Raw genomic sequence first — 20,533 nt, 5'->3', positions numbered from 1 at the left:
AATGACCCTTTTACATGACACAGTAACATTCAGCAGGATTCTCTCGTAGTACAAATATAGGTTTCCTTTCTTTGTTTAATCAAGACAGAAGAATCATGCTACTACTCCATTTTAATTTTGTTGGCAATGTCAATTGCTGATAATAAATGTTGTGAAACTCAACAGCTGCTTTTTAAGTATTTTCAGTTACAAATGGGAGATATCCTATGACTTGTGGTTCCTTTTCTGCTAACCTGCACTTTATCTACTTTTGTTATAGTACATTTACAGCAAACAGACATGTGTAAGATGTATTTACAATTTAGGTTATGGTTTTACCAGATCAAACATACAGGTTGTTGTTCAGAAACATCAGATTTTGTTGGCTGAATGTTTTGCAATGTGCTTATTAGGCATATAAAAAGAGATGTATTAGAATGTAACAATATTGTACTACCAATTTGTTGTTTAGATTCTGAAATTGGGTGACTTAAGTAAGTGTCATGGACAGACCTTGTTTCTTTATTGTCCATTATCAAAGTGTTTTGTATAAGGGTCTACACTTTCTTCACTTCGGAGTGATTTATCCCAATTTAAACAAATTGAAGAAGGCATTTCTATCAGTTTAAAAAATAATGAAGGTTATTATTATCCAACAATTTCCCTAGATGTTTAAAAATGCAATGTTTCACTCTATTGACTGTCAAACACACAACCACACAAACAGCTTACATACACACAAAGGAAAAAAGTAATACAATTACACCTTAAGATTATTTGTGTCTCTTTCATAACAGGCCTGTGTTTTTTAGATGAGCTAATAGTTTGGCTGGAGGGCAGGATTTGAAGAGCAGGAAATTCTCAGTAAGCTGTGAGATGTTTTGTAGTTGAATTGTCAGGAAGATATTTTCCACAGGAGAAGTTGAGGTTGAAACAGTTTGGGCAAATCCTACTCTTGAGTTCATGGTGTAGCTCTTCATTACCGAGGCAGTTCTAGTTGACTGCAGCTGTTCAATGGCTTTCAGATTGTGAATCTGCCTCCACAACAGCTTCTTTCCATCTTAAAACAAGGCCACAAATGTGGCTTTCGTCACATGGCTGACTGCCATGCATTTGGTATAGGTAGGCGCACAATACTTGTTAGGTAGCAGGGTCTAGGATTTTGACTGAATGGCACTGAAGGAGAGGCAATACGTTTCCAAGTCAGGATGATGGAGTCGTTTGGACGCGAACTGCAGGTGGTGGCTGTTCTTGTCCTTCTAAATGGTAGTGATTGTGGGATTTGAAGGTGATGTCTAAGGAGCCTTGGTAAATTTAATATACCTTGTAAATGGTACACACTACTGCAACTGCGAGTCGGTGATGCAAAGTTTGAAAGTTTGGATGTGGTGTCAATCAATTGGGCCACTCATATGATGTCAAACAATTCCTACTGACTCCAGTTTTCCTAAGGCTTCTTGATACCACACTCTGTCATATGTGGTCTTGATGGCAAAAGCAGTTACTCTCATCTTACTGCTGGATTTCAGCTCTTTTGTCCATGTTTGAACTAAGGCAGTCATAAGGTCAGTGGCTCTGGTATATCCCAAAAGTGAGCTTCAATGAGCAGATTATTGCTAAGCATGTGCTGCCTGATAACACTGTTGATGACACTTTCTATTATTTTCCAGATGATCTAGAGTAGACTATTGGGGCAATACTTATTTGCATTGGGTTTGTCCAGCTTTTTGTACATAGTGTATCATTGGGCAATTTTCCACATTGTTGGGTAAAGCCAGTGTTGTAGCTATACTGGAACCACTGGCATGGTGGCTCAGTGGTTAGCACTGCTGCCTCACAGCACCAGGGTCCCAGGTTCAATTCCAGCCTCGGGCGACTGTCTGTGTGGAGTTTGCACATTCTCCCCGTGTCTGCGTGGGTTTCTTCTGGGTACTCCGGTTTCCTCCCACAGTCCAAAGATGTGCAGGTTAGGTGAATTGGTCATGCTAAATTGCCCATAGTGTTAGGTGCATTAGTCAGAGGGAAATGGGACTGGATGGGTTACTCTTCGGAGGGTCGGTGTGGACTTGTTGGGCCAAAGGGCCTGCTTCCACACTGTATGGAACCTAATCTAACTTAGCTAAGAGTGAAGCAATTTCTGAAATTTAAGTCTTCAGGACTTTTGCTGAAATGTTGTCAGGCTCATGGTCTTTGTAATACCCAATGCCTCTGGTTGTTTCTTCATATTACATTGAATTGGCTGAAGACTAACATTCGTGATGCTGAGCTTTGCCAGAAGGTGGGGGGAGGGGGGTTCATGAGAGCCATCACAGTATCATGAAAGGTCAAAGGAATTTATTTCACACCTCGCTCGTAACAATTGAAATTCAATGTATCTTTGTCAATTCTGAAGCAGAAAGTCAAGTTGCTCAGAATGTTATACTTCCTTTTTGTTGCTGATCATTCCTTAAACAATAGGAAATGTGCAATTTAAAGGTATCCGAAAGGTTCTTTCACTCAGGTCCATGTTTAACAGGTAAAAGCAACAGAATCTACTGTCCACTGTTTAAATGCAAAAAGTGAAAGTGTATCCACCTTGAGAGCTTTTGTGTTTACATTTCAAAATAAAGAGTAAAAATTTGTATTATCTTCATATCTTTAATGGGGATGATATCCATTATATAAGGTGCACAGGAATCAATCCCATTTGGTCAATAAATGGAAGACCCGAAAACATTTTTATACTGCTTTGGCTAAAATCAATTTTTGCAGGCAATATAAAGGAATGAACCTCAGTTTGGGTCAGATATCCCACTCCACAAGTTAACTGCAGCCAATTATGAGATGAAACTGAATTGTATGTGCTGATTCAAAGTCATATAGCACATACATCAATCATGCGCAATGACGTTCTGAGTTATATGCTTGATGTGAGTAAATATCAGGTGTATAAATGCTCCTGTGTTGAGGCTCATTCTGATTATCATAAGAACAAAAGCATTTGTCAATATGAACCTTCCAATGAAGTAAGAATATTACAGTACAGTTGGAGGTCAGCTTGACAGGGACCTCTTGTCTCCAATTTTCAAGTGTTGGCTATCCTTCTCAATATCAATATGGAACAGTAATACAAGTTGCTGCTCTTCCGTTAGTACTTACCAGTTTTTCATACACATGTACAGGTTGTGATGTGCTTAGCTAACGACATTTCATCAAAATTGAAACATTTGAGAGGCAATAGATTTTAAGCAAGTGAAAGAGGAAGTGTGAAAAGGAGAAAAAAAATCAGTGATACGGCAGAGGTCAAGAGGGATTATAAGACAAAAGGTGCACAGTGCAAGGTCAAAGGGAATGCTAAAGAGTGGCTTCAGTCTTGGGACATCCATAGATTGGGACCAGCACAGCTGGAGGGGATACAAAATTACTATCACATTTTTTTAAAATGGTGTTTAAGTTTTGGGCTGGGGGTCAAGATCGCAGTGACCCTATTCCCATTTTACCACTCTCTTTTCTGCAGGAATGTTGATGTGGGTTTGTTATAAAGTTTCTATGAGAAAAACCATATCCAGAATGTTGGATGCAAGTCCAGCTCTGCATCACAGCAGCACATGTCCATGGTTCCTCATTAACACGTTTCTTGTGGAAGGATGAAGGATTCACATGGATGCAGCTACCTGCTGCCAGCAGTGAGAATCATGCTAGCCTGTACATATCAGGAAAACATCTCTGGAAAACAGGCATGTAATTCCGTCTAACTTTGCAAATATACAATTTTTTTCCTTGTTTATGTTCCCTCATTATTGATTCACCAACCAGTGGAAATAACCTCTTAGTTACCTTATCATCCTGAACATCTCTAATAGATCACCACTTAAAATTGTTAAATGATAAAAACACTAACTTCTCATGAAGTGGAGATGCTAGTGTTGGAAGTCACTTCACCTGACGAAGAAACAGCACTCTGAAAGCTTGTGATTTTAAATAAACCTGTTGATGCAAGGTTTGTGAAGGTTTGTAGCTCAGGTTGAGGTTTAGGGTGTAGGTTTGCTCGCTGAGCTGTATATCAAACCTACACCATAAACCTGTTGAACTATAAGCTGGTGTTGTGAGACTTCTGACATGAACTTCTCAATGTAATTTAGATGATAAACCCCTGCTCCTGAGCCAGGTATTATATTCTCAGTTACTGCTGTGAAGTAGCCATCAGCTTCACTCTGACACCGGAAAAGCACAGTAGGTCATGCAGCATCCAAGGAGCAGGAAAATCGATATTTCGGGCAAAAGCCCTTCATCAGGAATGAGCTATGGAACTGTGCTTATTAGAAACTGAATTGAGACCAATCAAAGTTATTTTGAGTAGGACCTTAGAACCGGTGCATAATACGTTTTCTTCCATCTGTCAGGGCTGAAATTGAAACCTGTCTGAGTATGAAATAATATACATGCTCTCTGTTCCCAATGCCACATAATTCATTCAAACAGCTAAATCAAAAGTTCTTGTTTCTCAATCACACAGAAAACTTGGCTTAAATGAAACAAAGATGATGAAGAATCACTGGCGATGAAATGTTAATTCCGCTTTCTGCCCACAGATGCTGCCAGACCTGCTGGGTTTCTCCAGCAATTTCTGTTTTTGCTTTAGAAAACTTGGCTTAGTGTTTTCATGCAAACAGTCGAATGTATTTCCTTACCAAGTGATGATTCAGATGCAGATGAGGATCTATTAACGCTGAATGCCATGTCAGAGTCACTGTCATAATGGGAACCACCTGGAGAACCTGAAGGAGATACATCTGCAGGACTGGACTGAGACGTACCTGCAGGGGGAATATTAAAGCCTGTTAACCCCACAAAGCACACTCCATTTCAGTGAACATTATTGTTGCTGTATGCAACATGCACAGAAACATTAGCATGATATAAATTCCAGTGCTAATGCACATAATAAGTGTATATTTTCCTGTTTTGTTACATAATTGTAACATCATTTCATATAGCAGGGGTAAACAGAAATTCATTTTGATCCTAAAGCAATTCAAACTATATTTACTCATTGGTAACACAAACTGAAGGTATGAAACATACACCCTTTCAATTTATCTGTTGTTATTAATAATAAATGTATCAGAAGTAAAGGTTTATTTTGAAAATAGGTGGAAGGTAAATGGTGATAATGACATAGAGTCTGCAGTGGTATATAAACAGTTTGAGTGGCCAAAAACTTGGCAAATGGAATGTAATGTGGGAAAATTTGGGGTTCTGCACTTTGGCAGGAAAAATAGATGAGCTGACTATTATTTAAATGAAGAAAGACTTCAAACAGCTATGAAACAGAGAGATTTGGGAGTCTTCATCCATTGAAACACACTAAACTATCATCCAAGATTAGCAAATAATAGGGGAGGCAAATGCAATGTTGGTCTTTATTTCAAAGAGAGTAGTAAGGGTATGGAATGCTTCGCCTGCAACGGTAGTAAATTTAAGTACATTTAAGTCGTCATTGGACAAGCATATGGATGTAGATGGAATAGTGTAGGTTAGATGGGCTTCAGATTGGTATGACAGGTCAGCGCAACATCGAGGGCCGAAGGACCTGTACTGCGCTGTAATTTTCTATGTTCTATAAATGTAGGGAGGTCTTGTTAAATATAAGGTACTCATCAGATCACAGCAGGAACAGTTTTGGTTCTCTTATCTATGGAAAGATATACTGGCATTGGAGGCTGTCACTAGGCTGACATTAAGTATGGAGGGATTGTCTTATGAAGAGTGATTAAGTAGATTGGGCCTATACTCATTGGAATAAGGAAGAATGAGAAGCAATCTTATACAACATGTAAGATTCTTCAGGGATTTCACAGGGTTAATGCAGAAATGTCATTTCCTCCTGTGGGAGAGTCTGAGGCCAAAGGGCATATTCTAATAATAAGGTGTCACACAGTTAAGATGAGTAGGAATTTCTTCTCCCAGCTGGTGGTGAATCTGCAGAATTTGATATGGCAGAGGAATGTTGAGGTTGGGTAATTAAGTATATTCAAGGATGACATAGACAGACTTTTAAAGGCTTATGGGGAAATGACAGTAGAGTTGAGGATTATCAGATAAGTTGTCATTTATGGCAGCACAGACTTGGGCTGATTGGGTTTTGATTCTGTATCTTATGGACACTAATCTAAGGTCAAATACAGAATGGCCGAATGAAGACTGAGATGCTCTTTACTCTGTCGTAATGAATGTGCCTTGACATTTACCTCAGGGAAGGACCACAATGTATCAGTTAACATCTCTCCTATACCCCCTCAAAACATATTTGTTTTTATCACGAACCAGAAGTGAGGTCTATGATAGCACCAAAAGGCAAACTATATCCCACTTTATTCCTTTTGTTTGTCCCATGTGTATTTGGTTTTAGCATTTACTATTTAATTAACTTGACCAACAGGACTTGCATTGTACAAACTGATTTAATTTTTTTCAACAAAATAACTCTTCAGTTCCACAAAGTCTGGCAATATTGGAGGCCCCCTTATTATGATTACATTAAATTGATGTCCTGTCTCTCTGTTTCCTCATGGGAGGTATTGAGCCTATTTATAAAAACTATTTACAAGAAACATTTGTGGCCTCAAGTGTGGAATCTGTTTAATCTGTCATGAGTATCAGCTATGATTTTATGGTTGCATAACCACTTCTGAATCAGAAGGTTATGAGTTTAAGTTACAGTTCAGTGACTTTAGCATAGAAGTTAGGCTGTAACTCCACTGCAATACTGAAGGAGTACAGCACTATTGGAGTGAGGTATTTTGGATGAGATATTAATCTGAGGTCCCTCGTACCCTCTCGGGTGGACTAGAAAGACCTCATTACACAGTACGGCAGATCTCCTCAGTATCCTGGTCAATATTTGTTCTTCAATAAACACTGAACACATGCATAAAAAAATTGCAGCTTAGATCTTCAATTAATTTTAAAATACAATTCACAAATTGTTGGATTGCAAAACCCTGAGGTTTATAGTTTGACCATGTTTTTTTCTAAGTCTTGTTCAAATAAGATTGATACCTGAAATGACATTGATTAATATTGAAATGCAGTGATTGCTCTTGTGTATAAATCAGATAACTTATTGGACATTCACCACCAAAATATCTTTAGTGATTTGTACTGGATGCTGAGAATTTCTTCAATATCATTTGACTTTACAATAATGGACAAAAAAAGGGTGTGTTCTTCAAGATAATTTACAGCAGAATTTTAAGTTTAAAAGGATTATCTCAATTATCTAAAGCTTGACAAGTTGCCGAATCACTAATTTCCAATGTTCCTCTATTTGTTGAAAGAGCAGATAGGTAAATAAAATGGTCTGCACACAACGCAACAGAAGGCAGATAGAGAGAAAACTTCAAGGTGACCAAACTGGTATTTTCAAGAACATGAAGGGAACATGGTTATAGTCAGAGTGGTGAGCAGCTTATAGTTTGAAAAACTGATAATCAAAATAGAGAAATTGTATTTTACATAACTTATTTCATGAATATTATGCTTTATCAAGCAAAGCTCTTGAAGGAAATATTGTAAAAAACATCAAGGAGCAATTATGTACTTTTCTACGGAGAAAAAAACCCAGAATTTGCATGTATTGAGATCAACCTGGATTTAGTTAGTTATCCTGTTCTTGAAACCTCTAGGGATAGAAAATGAAATGTAAGTGGTAATGTAGAGGTAATGTGCTAAAATCATGAAGATAAAAAAAATTCTGTAGAAATACTGTAATAAGAGTAAGAAGATACACAAGGCGGGAGTAGACCCAACAAGAGTTTGTAGCAAAGCACGAAGCTTGTAGTTGAGTGTAAGATAATGACAGAGATTGAATAGGTAGTCTGCCTCAGTGACAATTATTATTCAAAGAGATAGTCATAAAAAGTTATTAGAGTCAACTGTAATTAAATTACGAGGATCTATTGGTTTACATTGAAATATTCTGAGGGAAATTCAGGGTGAGATAGACGCAGCTGATCATAATTTTTCAAAGTTCTTATGAAAAATTGTGTCGGAGGACTGAAAGATAACCAAAGCCTGCGAGCTTTACTTCGGTTGTTAGTAAATTAGTTAAGTTCAGCTCAAACTTACTAAAGTTCTCAAAGATAGGTAATGCTTGAATTCCTGTAATGAATAGCAGAGGACACTTAAGAGTAATGAATGTGATCAATGAAGACTGCAAAAACAAAAATCGATTCAGTACAATAAGAAATTTATGGAAAGAAATAATGGCACATTAAATGAGTAAGGAATATGGCTAACAAGATAGAAAGACGATTGAACGGCAGAAAATAAACCTGCTCTAACATTCATTAAGATCAAATTGCTTATTTACCTCAACTCCAATTTCCCTATGTATTCTCATATCCCTTGGGTCTCTTACATTCCAAAAATATCTCAACCACAGTCTTGAATATCCCCAATGAATGAGCATCCAGCAAATCTCCACGGCTGAAATTCCAATAAACCCTTTAAGTGAAGAAATTTCTCCTCATCTCAGTCCTAAATGGTGAGGCCACTTGCTAAAATGTCAGCACCAAGTGCTGAGCAAACCTGAAGAGGAGGACCAAATCAGAGGCACGTGGAGCTGAAATTTCATCCCCTCTGATTCCTGCCAACTGCCTTGGGATCGGAACATGGCAGATAGTGACCCAACATGCTCTTTCAGTGCAAATGGATTTGCTATTTGAACTCCTTCTCCAAATACAAGTTTTCCTTTGGTCGGTATTTTGTCAAGGTGGGTAGGTTTCTGAAAGTTGTGGTAAATGTGTCTGTAAATGTAGGAAGCATGCTGTTGTATCAGGATTCCTTTGACAAGAAAGATTAACAACTTTTGCCAACTTCAACTGTGATAATTAAATGTAGTTATTCAGGTCAGAAGTCACATGACAAGTCCAACAAGTTTATTTGAAATCACAAGCTTTCAGAGCGCTGCTCATTCACCAGGTGAACTTCGCCTGACACAGGAGCAGCTTTCCGAAAGCTTGAGATTTCAAATAAACCTGTTGGACTATAACCTGGTGTCATGTGACTTCTGATCTTGTCCACCCCAATCCATCACCGGCACCTCCACATCGCTGTTATTAACGTATGCTATTATTGTAGGGATTGATCATAGGACTCTCTCATTATTAGATTGATGTAAAAGGTTCAGAAACACTAATTTCTCCAATGAATAAAGTCATCTTCTGCATGTTACAGTTTGGAGAACTAGTTAGGGGACTTTTACATTTACTTTATCATTTGATATTTGTTGAGCCTTTGAAACACTCTTACAATATCCAAATGAATAGAATCAACATACCACATAATCACAGTGCCAATTCTTTCAAATCCTCATGAAATAAAAAAGCCATTTAAAATTCCCTTTGAAAAAAAATTTCCAATCAAACATAGCCAATAGGAAAAATGAACAAACTTTAAATGATTTAATGTCTCCTAACTTTGCTCAAATTAACTAAAGTGAATTTTAAAAAGATTTCGAAGAAAGATCACAAGCTTATCAAACTGTCAATGAAACAAAACCAGCAGTCCGCTTTGCAGCTGTACAAACAGCTGAATCCATTAGGTGAGTTCAGCTAAGCATTGGCAATGATATGCTGTGAGCAACACAGAACAGGAGAGATTCCCTGACCCACACAAAGTATCCCTGGACTACCCTACTCCCAACTTACTTTTCCCTGGCAACACCTGTAATGACCTTGAATTTTCCTCTCCAGCAATAGCTGTATGCAACTGGGCTATTCCTTTGGGCCCCCAGCTTCCACTAGCTTCAAATTCGATGATCAATCACACTTTAATCTTTTGGCATCTCTCCCATTAACTGATTAGGTACCAACCATCAATTATTTTAAAATGAAACAAATGAGCTGCCTGAAGAAACAAGCCTACTAAAGGATATAGGGAATGGGACAAAGCTCATAGGTAACTCATGTGCAGAACAGAAGCAACACAAACCTAAAAAGTCAATTTGTCAGTTCCTTTGCTAGAATATTTGATAATTAATCTAATGATTCAGCAATCCTAATATTAAAACTGTCTGTTCATTCCACTGTTGCACAGACTCAAACTTGCTGCATTTTGTTAATTTCCCAAATGATTTGATGATGCAAGTCACATCTATTACAATATCTGAGAAAAAAACACTAATACACACAAATTATATACTTTATGAAACAAAATATTTTGGTTTACTTTTTGAAATTTTTATGTAGGATCCAATAAGAGTTGATTAAAGAGCCTTTAAGGACAGTAATTCCAAATAAGGGGTTATTATTCTACGCAACTCATTTCAATATGCCCAGAGTTTGATTAGGAAATACTTAGGGATGTTTCTATTTTCTTATCTTGAAGATATTGATTCATGCAGTAACTGCTCAGGAGGAAGATGTGTATCTGTGGTGTGGTATGTGTATAATCTATTAATCATTGAGCTGAACAGCATTATTTCCTTGTCTGACAATCATGTAAGGGTACATCCAAAAAAGGATCACAGACCAATAAACAGTAGAAGCCCAGGCAAAGTTTCCTATTCTTATCTATTAGGGTTTTCTTGCCTTTTATGGTTTGTAAATTCAACATATGGTTTATTCACCATTTTATAACTGGAATTTAAATAAGCTTGATATGTAAAATGAAGAAGCAAGTACCAGTCTCCTTACCCAGTATCCTGAGCTGATTGACCACTCCATGTAAGCTGAAGAATACCCACAGTGACTGGGTGGTATCCACAAAGACCAGCATCCCTACATTTATTCCGTTAACACGATGATGGAGCTCACCATTTGGCAGAATAGTGAAACTGAAAATATCACCGCTGTTGGGCACTGAAAAACCTCTGTACACCACCCAATACTCCTTACGATCAAGCAGGAAGTCTGGATCCGCTGGGAGCTCATTTGTTCGCAGAGTACTGGGGTCGCATGATGTCACACCAAAGAGCAGAGCACCATAATATGGTAACCCTAAATGCCCCACCTCCACATACAAGGTCTCCCCAATATGTAAAGGTCGGTCAGAGAACACCAGGGTCCTAGTACTCTCCTTCCAGTTTGTGCACGCGCCCATCCTGTCCTGAGAAAGAGTGATGTCAGGCCCTCGTATGTGGTGAAAGTGAAGGTCAGTGTCGAGGAAGGATGGTAGGCCTCGTGAGCGAAGCCTTCTGTTGGTACAACATGGTAAATTGTGATTGTCTGCTGCAAGGCTTTGAACTTCACCTACATTTAGGTTTGTGATTTTTGCCACCACAACACTATTCTCCAGTTCATTATTATTGAAGTTGGCATTGTCATGACTTGTCTGAGGAAGGCAACTATTCAGTCGTGCTGTGTTGAGTCGTGCTGAAGTTATGGTTTCTGCAAACATACTCTCTGTAATAGAAATAGAGGGAAAACATTACTGCTGTTACATCTTTGGTGAGAAAACATACCTTACAACAAATATTATAATACCAGACTTGCGTGATACTCATAAATATTAAGAAATGGTGAATTTGACCAGAATTCACTAACTCTAATCACAATTACTAATTAATACATAGGTATTGTAACTGTGTGAACCTGTTTTTCTATATTTCATTCTGTCTGATTACTTTCCTGTTTCCTCTCAAATTGAAATTAATTTAGAACTATGTTCGTCAATACTTCGGTATCATTAGCTCAGAATCTATTCACTCCACGGAAAATGTTGTTAATGTTTTTTTTCCTGTTTTGATGGTATTTTTCCAAATTGAAATTTCTCTTCCCTGTTTTAAAATCAATATGTAGGACTTGAAACAGCTGGAAGCCTATACAAATCTGCAGAACAACAACCGGGCACTGTGTTGTTGCCTTTTGTACACCTGCTTGCCCTCACACAGTTATATTGTTTGTTAATCAAGGTGAACAATGAAATGGGAAATCAAGGAGTTTGTGCTGTGCATTTTTCGGAAACCAAACATAATACACAGCTCCTTCAACTGATCCTCCCATCTCACAATATTGAAAGCAAACCACCAACGTTCATCTGAAGGAAACTTCCAATTATTACATGAGATTGCTGCAAAGCTTTCTACAGCAATTGCGTAGAAGCTGAGAGTACTTTACATTGTATGTCTTGCCCACTGAGAATTGGATAAAAGTGCATTAATTCATGACCTTCAATAACTGACACATAAGAATCTATCAAGCTAATTTATAATCAAATTCAGAGGTTAAAGTCGATATTCATATCATATTAGAACCACATAGAGTCAGAGAGTCATAGAGCACGGAAACAGACTCTTCGGTCCAACTCATCCATGCTGACCAAATTGTCCAAACTAAACGACACTCTTCTGTGTGTGTTTGGTCCATATCCCTCTAAACCTTTCCTAGTCATGTCTTTTACACGTTATAACTGTACCACTTCCTCTGGCAGTTCATTCCACATATGAACTACGTTCTGTGTGAAAAGGTTGTCCTCCTTGGGTCCCTTTTAAACCTTTCTCCTCTCACCTTAAAATTATGCCCTCTAGTTTTGAACTCCCCAAGCCCAGGGAAATGATCTTTGCTATTCACCTCACCTATGCCCCTCATGATTTTATACACCTGTATAAGGTCACCCCTCAACCTCCTACGCTCCAGTGAAAGAAGTCCTAGTTTACCCAGCCTCTCTTTATAACTCAAAGCCTCCAGTCCAAGCAACAGCCTGGCAAATCTTTTCTGTGCCCTCTCAAATTTAATAATATCCTTCCTATAAAACGCGAGTAGTCCTGTTTGGTAGCTTCAACAGGTTGTACACATTTTTAGGTATGCCTGGTGCTGCATTCAAGATTAAGGAGAAAGCGACAAATATGAAGGAGTACAGGCTGGGTTCAAAACTTCAATAGGACATAAGACATGGATAATACTTGGCACTGTTTTCATTAGAGGTGGATGGAGAAAACTGCATGATTTATGTACCATCAATGTTATTGGAAGTATGTTGTTCAGCGACATACTGAAAATCAGCCTGTGATAAACTCTGTTTTTACATGTAGGAGCTTTACTAGCAAGTGACACTAAAACAGATCATTAACTTAAACAGAAACTTGGCCCTACAATTATTCCAATGATTCTGTGAGGATCCTTGAGCAAAACGTTATTCCTATATCCTTGATTATTAAGGTTTTTCTTTGATTAGTGCTGCAGCCACGTTACTGAGTTACCAGCACCAATAGTCAATTGTAGGGTGGTGTTCTTGAAAGGTTACTTAAGAACTGTAATTGAACTAAGAGTTTTTATGAGGAAACAGTCATTGGTTTCACCATTACCATAATTTTACTTGTCCATGAAAGCTGACTTGACAGGTGTGAGTGGACTACAAAATCATGGTGTTTTTGGAGCTCTGTACTGACTAAAATGTTGAAGTTTTGTTGCAGCAACCATACAGAATATATGTTTGTTCTTAGAATTGAAATTTGCGGCCCCAGTTGAGCTTCATCAACCCAAATGAAGTTGCATTGAGGAAGCTGCCTAAGGAGCACACTACTTCATTGGTAGACTTTCAGTCACTTAGTATACAAGGGTCATCACAGTTCTTCATCTACTGAGTGATTCAGAGTGAAATGCTATTTATGGCATTCTAGCAGGCACTAAATCCATGGGGATTAAGCTCAACCCCTCATCCGTTTTTGTTAACTAGAAACATCAGGTGCGAAATTTGATAGGTCCTGAAAACAGATGGGGAGATCATGATGCACAAACCTATGCTCGTTCAAAATGATGCAGGCAACATGCCAACTACATATTGCCTGCTGTGAGCCGACAATACTAGCAAGACTGTGCAGATTTGCCTGCCTCAACAGGCCCCAAAATTCCGACAGGTTAATATGAATTAAGGCTAGCCAGCAGCAGTTCATGCCTGAACCTCTTAAAGGGGGATGTATTGTGACTGGACCAGGTGCTGGGAGGTGTTGTACAACTGCTTCTGACTTAACACAACGCAGGACAGAATAGGTCCAAGGTTTTCAGAATGGTGAAGGGAAAGAGAGATCCTGTATCCATATGGATAAAGAAAACTATGCAGACACACAAACAGAAGGTAGCAGGAGCAAATAGCCATGCTAGGAGTCCAATCCTGAGGATCTCAAAGCAGAAATGCAAAAAGTTTAGATTAGATTAGGTTCCCTACAGTGTGGAAACAGGTCCTTCAGCCCAACAAGTCCAAACTGACCCTCCGAAGAGTAACCCACCCAGACCCATTTCCCTCTGACTGATGCACCTAACACTATGAGCAAGTTAGCATGGCCAATTCACCTGACCTGCATATCTTTGGACAGTGGAAGGAAACACAAGCACCCAGAGTAAACCCACGCAGATACAGGGAGAATGTGAAAACTGCACACAGACAGTCATCCGAGGCTGGAACCGAACCTGGGTCCCTGGCGCAATGAGGCAGCAGTGCTAACCACTGAGCCACCGTGCTGCCCCAATGAGCTTAGCCAGGTTCAATGAGCTCAGACAGGTTGTCAAGGTCCATAGGACCATACGACTATAAGACATAGGAGCAGAAATTAGGCCATTTGGTCTGCTCCACCATTTAATCATGGCTTATCATGAGATAAGTTTCTAAACCATATTGTCCTGCTTTCTCCCCTTAACCCTTAATCCCCTCGATATTCAAGAACATATCTATCTCAGTCTTAAACATACTCAATGACCTGGCCTCCACAGCCTTCTGTGGCAATGAACTCCATAGATTCACCACTCTCTGGCTGAAGAGGTTTCTTCCTATCTCCATTCTAAAAGGTCTTCCCTCTACTCTAAGGCTGTGCCCTCGGGTCCTAGTCTCTCCTACCAATGGAAACATCTTCAATGTTTAAATTACATTCCCCCTCATCATTATAAACTCCATCAAGTATTGACATTTCTCATATGTTAAGCTTTTCATTCCTGGGTCCATTTTCAGGAACCTCCTCTGAGCCTGCTCCAGGGTCAGTACATCCTTCCTGAGATATGGGGCCCAAAACTGTGCACAATGCTCCAAATGTGATCTGACCAGAGCCTTATAGAATCTCAGATGTACATCCCTGCTTTTATATTCAATTCCTCTCAAAATAAATGCCTTCATTGGATTTGCCTTCCTAACTACTGACTCAACACCTGCAAGTTTACCTTGAGAGAATCCTGGACTAGAACTCACAAGGCTCTTTGCACTTCAGACTTCTGAATTTTCTCCCCATTTAGAAAATAGTCCATGCTTCTACGCTTCCTACCAAAGTGCATGACCTCACACAATTTCCCATGTTGTACTCCATCTGTCACCTCTACTAATCTGTCCACATCCTTAAGCAGCTTCCTGCATCCTCAGTGCTACCTGTCCCTCTGCCTACCTTTATCATCTGAAAACCTAGCCAGAATGCCCTCAGTTCCTTCATTGAGATCATTAATCTATAATGTGAAAAGTTATGGTCCCAACACTGAGCCTTGTGGAAGACCACTTGTCACCGGCTGCCATTCTGAGAAGGAGCCTTTTATGCCCATGTCTGCTTTCTGCCAGGCAGCCAAGCTTCTATCCATGCTAGCACCTTGCCTCCAACACCACAGACCCTTATGTTGCTCAGTAGGCTTCTGTGCGGCATCTTGTGCGAAATCCATTGGCTCTCCTTGGTCTAAATTGCTCATTACTTCCTTTCAAAATTCTAGCAGATTTGTTGATGAAACGATGCTGACTTTGCCCTCTTTTACCATACTTCATGTATTCAGAACAATGGATTCCAGGTTCTTATTTACATTTGAGATTAGGCTAATCAGTCTGTAATTTTTCATCTTTTGCCTTACTCACTTTTTAAATGGGGTGTCACGTTAGTGATTTTCCAATCCTCTGGTACCCTACCTGACTCTAGTGATTTTTGAAAGATAGCACTAACGCCTCCTTCAGCTCTCTCCCTGCAAACTCTGGGGTGTAGTCCATCTGGTCCAGGTGATTTATCCACTTTCAGGCCATTCAGTTTTTCTGGCAACTTCTCCTTGGTGATGGCTACCATACTCAGTTCTGGTCCCTCACTCGCTTGAATCTTTGAGAAATTACTCATGTCTACCACCGTGAAGACTACCATGATGTAATTATTTAGATCCTCAGCAATTTACTTGTTTCCCATGACTATCTCTCCAGCATCATTTTCCACCACCCAAAGTCCACTTTTGCCTCTCTTTTGCCCTTTATATATCTAAAGAAACTCTTACAGTCTGCCTATATATTACTGGCTAGCTTACCCTCATATTTAATCTTCTCCCTTTTTATTTCTGTTTTTGTTGCCTTCTGTTGGTCTTAGTAAGCTTCCCAATTCTCTGGTTTCTCACTGCCCTTCGCCACATTATATGCTTTTTCTTTTGCTTTTGTGCTGTCCCTGACTTCCCTAGTCAGCCATGGTTGCCTCATCTTCCTCGTACTACGCTTCTTTTTTCTTGGGATGAATCTCTGTTGTGTCTCCTGAATTACTCCCAGAAACTCCTGCCATTGCTGTTCCACTGTCTTTCCTGCGAGGCTCCTCTCCCAGTCAATTCTACCCAACTCCTCCCTCATGCCTCTGTAGTTGTCTTTATTCAACTGTAATACCCTTACCTCTGACTCTATTTTCTTCCTCTCAAATTGCAGATTAAATTCAATCATATTATGATCACTGCTCCCTAATGGTTCCTTCACCTTAGCTCCCTTATCAAGTCTGCCTCATTGCACAACATTAAATCTTGTATTGTCTGTTCCCTAGTGGGCTCCACCACAAACTGCTCCAAAAAGCCATCTCATAGACATTCCACAAATTCCTTTTCTTGCAATCCAATACCAACCTGATTTTTCTAGTCCACCTGCATATTGAAATCCCCCATGATCACTGTAACTTTGCCTTTCCTACTCATCTTTTCTATCTCCTGGTGTATTTTGCACCCCAGCTCCTCCCTCCTGTTTGGAGGCCTGTACATAACTCCAACTAATTTTTTTTACCTTTGCGGTTCCTCAAGTCTACCCATACAGATTCTACACTATCTGACCCTAATTTGTTTCTTACTATTGATTTAATTTCATTTCTTACTAATAAGACAGTCACATCCCCTCTGCCCACCTGCCTATCTTTTCAATAGGATGTATATCCCTGAATATTCAGCTCCTAGTCTTGATCCTCTTGCAGCCATGTCTCTGTGATGCCCACCACATCATACCTGCCAATTTCAATCTACGCCACAAGGTCATTCGCCTTATTCCTTCTACTGCATGCATTCAGATATAACACCTTCAGGCCTGTACTAACCGTTGCTTTTCTCATTGTCATTCATTTATCCAGCATGCTTGAAGTTTGATTGTTAACCCTTTCCCATACACTCTGTCCTATTTGTTTCTGTGCTTGAGATTTTAATAACCTCTCCTGAGTTCTGCACTCTTATCACCTCCTTTAATTTGGGTTTTCTAATTTCCCCTGGAACTGAACCCTTCCCCATCCCCCCATTTACTTTAAAGCCCTGTCTACAGCCCAAGTTATGTGATTTGCTAGGACTCTGGTCCTAGCATGGTTCAGATGAAGACTGTCTCATTGGAACAGGTCCCTTCTTCCCCAGTACTGGTGTCAATCCAGAGATTATTACCTTTTTGGTTTTGTTTTTAAATTTAGTTCCTAGCTGTCCGTACTCCCTTAGCAGAACCTCTGCCCTAGTTTTGTCTGTCATTGGTACCTACGTGGACCACGACTACTGGATGTTTAGACTTCCACTCCAAGTTCCTCTGCACCCAGATGAGATATCCTGAACCCGAGCACCAGGCAGGCATCTCGACCTTCGGGACTCTTGACCCTGGACACAGAGAACAGTGTCTATGCCTCTAACTATCCTATCCCCGATTACAACAAAGGGGGTTATATAAAGCCAGAGTATACAGACTGAATGTTTGCTCCAGAATTGGGAGTGAAAAGTTGGGAACAGTTCTAGTTGCTAACCTGACGTGGCAGGAGGTGCACAAGATTGAGTTGGGCCTGTCACACCTCCAGAAAGAATGCAGAGATAGACACAGGGGCTACATAAAAGACCCAATCCATCTGCAATAAAAACAACAGGACACAGTCCTGTAAGGCCCTATTCTTATTATTCCCCTCTCCTTGTCCCATCCATGCCGTCTCATACTCCCCTAACCGCCTCACATGATGATGTATAATACCTATGCCAACTTAGGTCTAATAGATGTCAACTCATAACATCTACCCTTAACACCTAAACTCATAACACTTTGCCCTTATACCTACTGTGCCAAATCCTCCAGTACCTAACATGGGCAGACTTCAGGAGACATGCTGAGGTGAAATAAAGTCCTAAGCATCTATCAATGACATCACTGTTTATAAAAAAAAATCTCCTTGATAAACCCTACTCAATAACATTTAACTTCCTTCAATATTTAATTCCATATGAAAAAAAAATTGTTTCATAGCCACACATCATGAACTCTATAATCACTCGGGGCTGTCAATCGAATTGTGAACTTACAGCTCTCCGTGGAATTAGTCATGTAGCACCAATTAGATGATGGGGAGGCAGTGGCCTAATAGTTTTATGACTGGACTGTTAATCCAGAGACCCAGGTCATGTTTTGGGGACCTGGGTTCAAATCCCACTATTACAGATGGTGGGATTTGAATTCAAAAGAAGTCTGGAATTAACAGTCTAATGATGACCATGAAGCTATTGTTGATGGTCAGGAGAAACCCATCTGGGTCAATAATATCTTTTTGGAAAGGAAACTGCCATCCTTACCTGGTCTGGTTTACATGTGAGTCCAGACCCACAGCAATGTGGTTGACTGTTACCTGCCCTCTGGACAATAAATACTGGCCCAGCGAGGGATGCCTACATCCAGTGAATGAATTTAAAAAACTATATTGATAGCCCTCGTATTATTTCAACAACCATTCACTGAAATTATAAGCAATAGGCTGGTGCCTTTCTCCAATTTAAAGAGCTTGGGGATTTAAACACCTTGGCAGCTTACAGCTCCAGTGAGTTTATCCCATTTTTACACACATTCGTGCCTACCTTTAACAATCTCAAAGACCACCTGAGGTCTGCTGAAGGACAAATGACCTCAGGAGGCCTAAGAGACCTACACCCTCACCTCACAGAAAGGAAATCCAACCCCCCAAATGCCTCTGGCAACTTTAGATGTTTTGCTCAAATGCCTAAAGCTCCTTCGCTATGGTTTCACATCTCACTACTGAAGAATTCACCTGTTTTGACACGTTCAGCTCTACATCTGTGGCTCACAGAGGCAAACTACAACTTGGCCTCGCTTGCACCCCCAGCAAAAATGGTGTGTGCTGAGTTTGTGATATACGAGAGAGTTATGAGTTATTGGATAAAACCAGGAAAATGGAGCTCAGACCATCACCAGATCAGCCATGATCTTACTGAATGGTGAAGCAGACTTCAAAGGCCAAATAGCCTACTCTTAGATCCTACATTCCTATGAATCAGGGGTCCAATATCATTTTGGCTAAGTCAGAGGCCCTTTCAACTTCCATGAAAATCCAGCCATATCTCTTTAAATGTTATACAGAACCAACGACACCGGACTCAGCCACTGTGAAGTTAACCAGCCCACAACTTTGAATAATTTCTATCAATCAGATTTGAAGCTGACAGTCATATGCTCCATTACATCCTCGCATAATTAGCATTGCTGCCAGTCACATACCCACTGTTTGTACACATTGCTAGTTATTCAACAATGACAGCCAACTCATCCAAATAGATTCACTTGCATACTTCTTTCTTTCCCACAGGGCAGGGTTGCACATGGCTGGAAGCAGGGGGAGCAAACAGAAGAGTTAGGCATGCCTTCAGCTGCTGATGCATAAAGAAATAAATGATGTCCACTCCTGAGGCATCTAGTGTGGAGAGTAGGAAGAGCACAGATGCTATAATTGACCCAATCCTTATATTCAATTTTCCATTCCACATTATCCCTCCCCTTTATTCCACAAAAACTTAGAATTTTCAAGCTGCAGATGGTGAAGTCATGATCTTCTCAGTCTACACACTTCCCCACATCACAAGAATGTCTAAGAAGGGCAATCAGATACAGCAGTGCAGGAACACTAAGCATTCGCTCATGGGATGGGTCAGTAACAATTGCATATCCCTAGATACCCTTCAGAAGATGGTGGTGAGTTTCATTCTTGAACTGTTACAGTCCCTGAGCTGTAAGGAGACATACCATGTCATTGGGGAGAGAAATTCAAGGATCTTGACTCAGTAATAATGAAGGAACAGCAATATATTTCCAAGTCAGGATGTTGAGTAGTTTGAAGGAAATTTTGCAGATGGTGATGTTCCCATGTATCTGCTACCGTTGACCTTCCAGATGTAAGTGCTTGTGGGTTTGGAAAGAACTTTGGTGAATTTCTGCACCAGTCAAGGAGGGATGGTGTCAAACATTTTCTGTGCTGATGGAGTTGCACTCATCCAGGCAAGTGGGGAATATTCCATTAAACTCCTGACTTATGACTTGTAGATGGTGGACAAGCTTTGAGGAGTCAAGGTGAGTTATTCACTGTAGT

At 39.9% G+C, this 20,533-nt stretch overlaps 1 protein-coding gene across 2 annotated transcripts in view; it reads right to left on the bottom strand.

Moving 5' to 3' along the window:
• Window positions 1-20,533, bottom strand: part of neurl1b (neuralized E3 ubiquitin protein ligase 1B) — a 498,938-nt gene that overhangs the window by 11,737 nt on the left and 466,668 nt on the right. For both annotated transcript variants that reach the window (XM_043703797.2, XM_043703798.2), the window contains exons 3-4: window positions 10,659-11,366; window positions 4,650-4,775 (exon numbers count right to left, since the gene is read on the bottom strand). In XM_043703797.2, the coding sequence (XP_043559732.1) occupies window positions 4,650-4,775; window positions 10,659-11,366 (834 nt within the window). The remainder of the gene's footprint in view (window positions 1-4,649; window positions 4,776-10,658; window positions 11,367-20,533) is intronic.

Source organism: Chiloscyllium plagiosum, unplaced genomic scaffold (assembly GCF_037043375.1).
Source record: "Chiloscyllium plagiosum isolate Xiang-an unplaced genomic scaffold, Cpla_swu_hap1 HiC_scaffold_16, whole genome shotgun sequence".
Taxonomy (NCBI): Eukaryota; Metazoa; Chordata; class Chondrichthyes; order Orectolobiformes; family Hemiscylliidae; genus Chiloscyllium; species Chiloscyllium plagiosum.
This window is presented reverse-complemented; position numbering and strand designations above follow the sequence as displayed.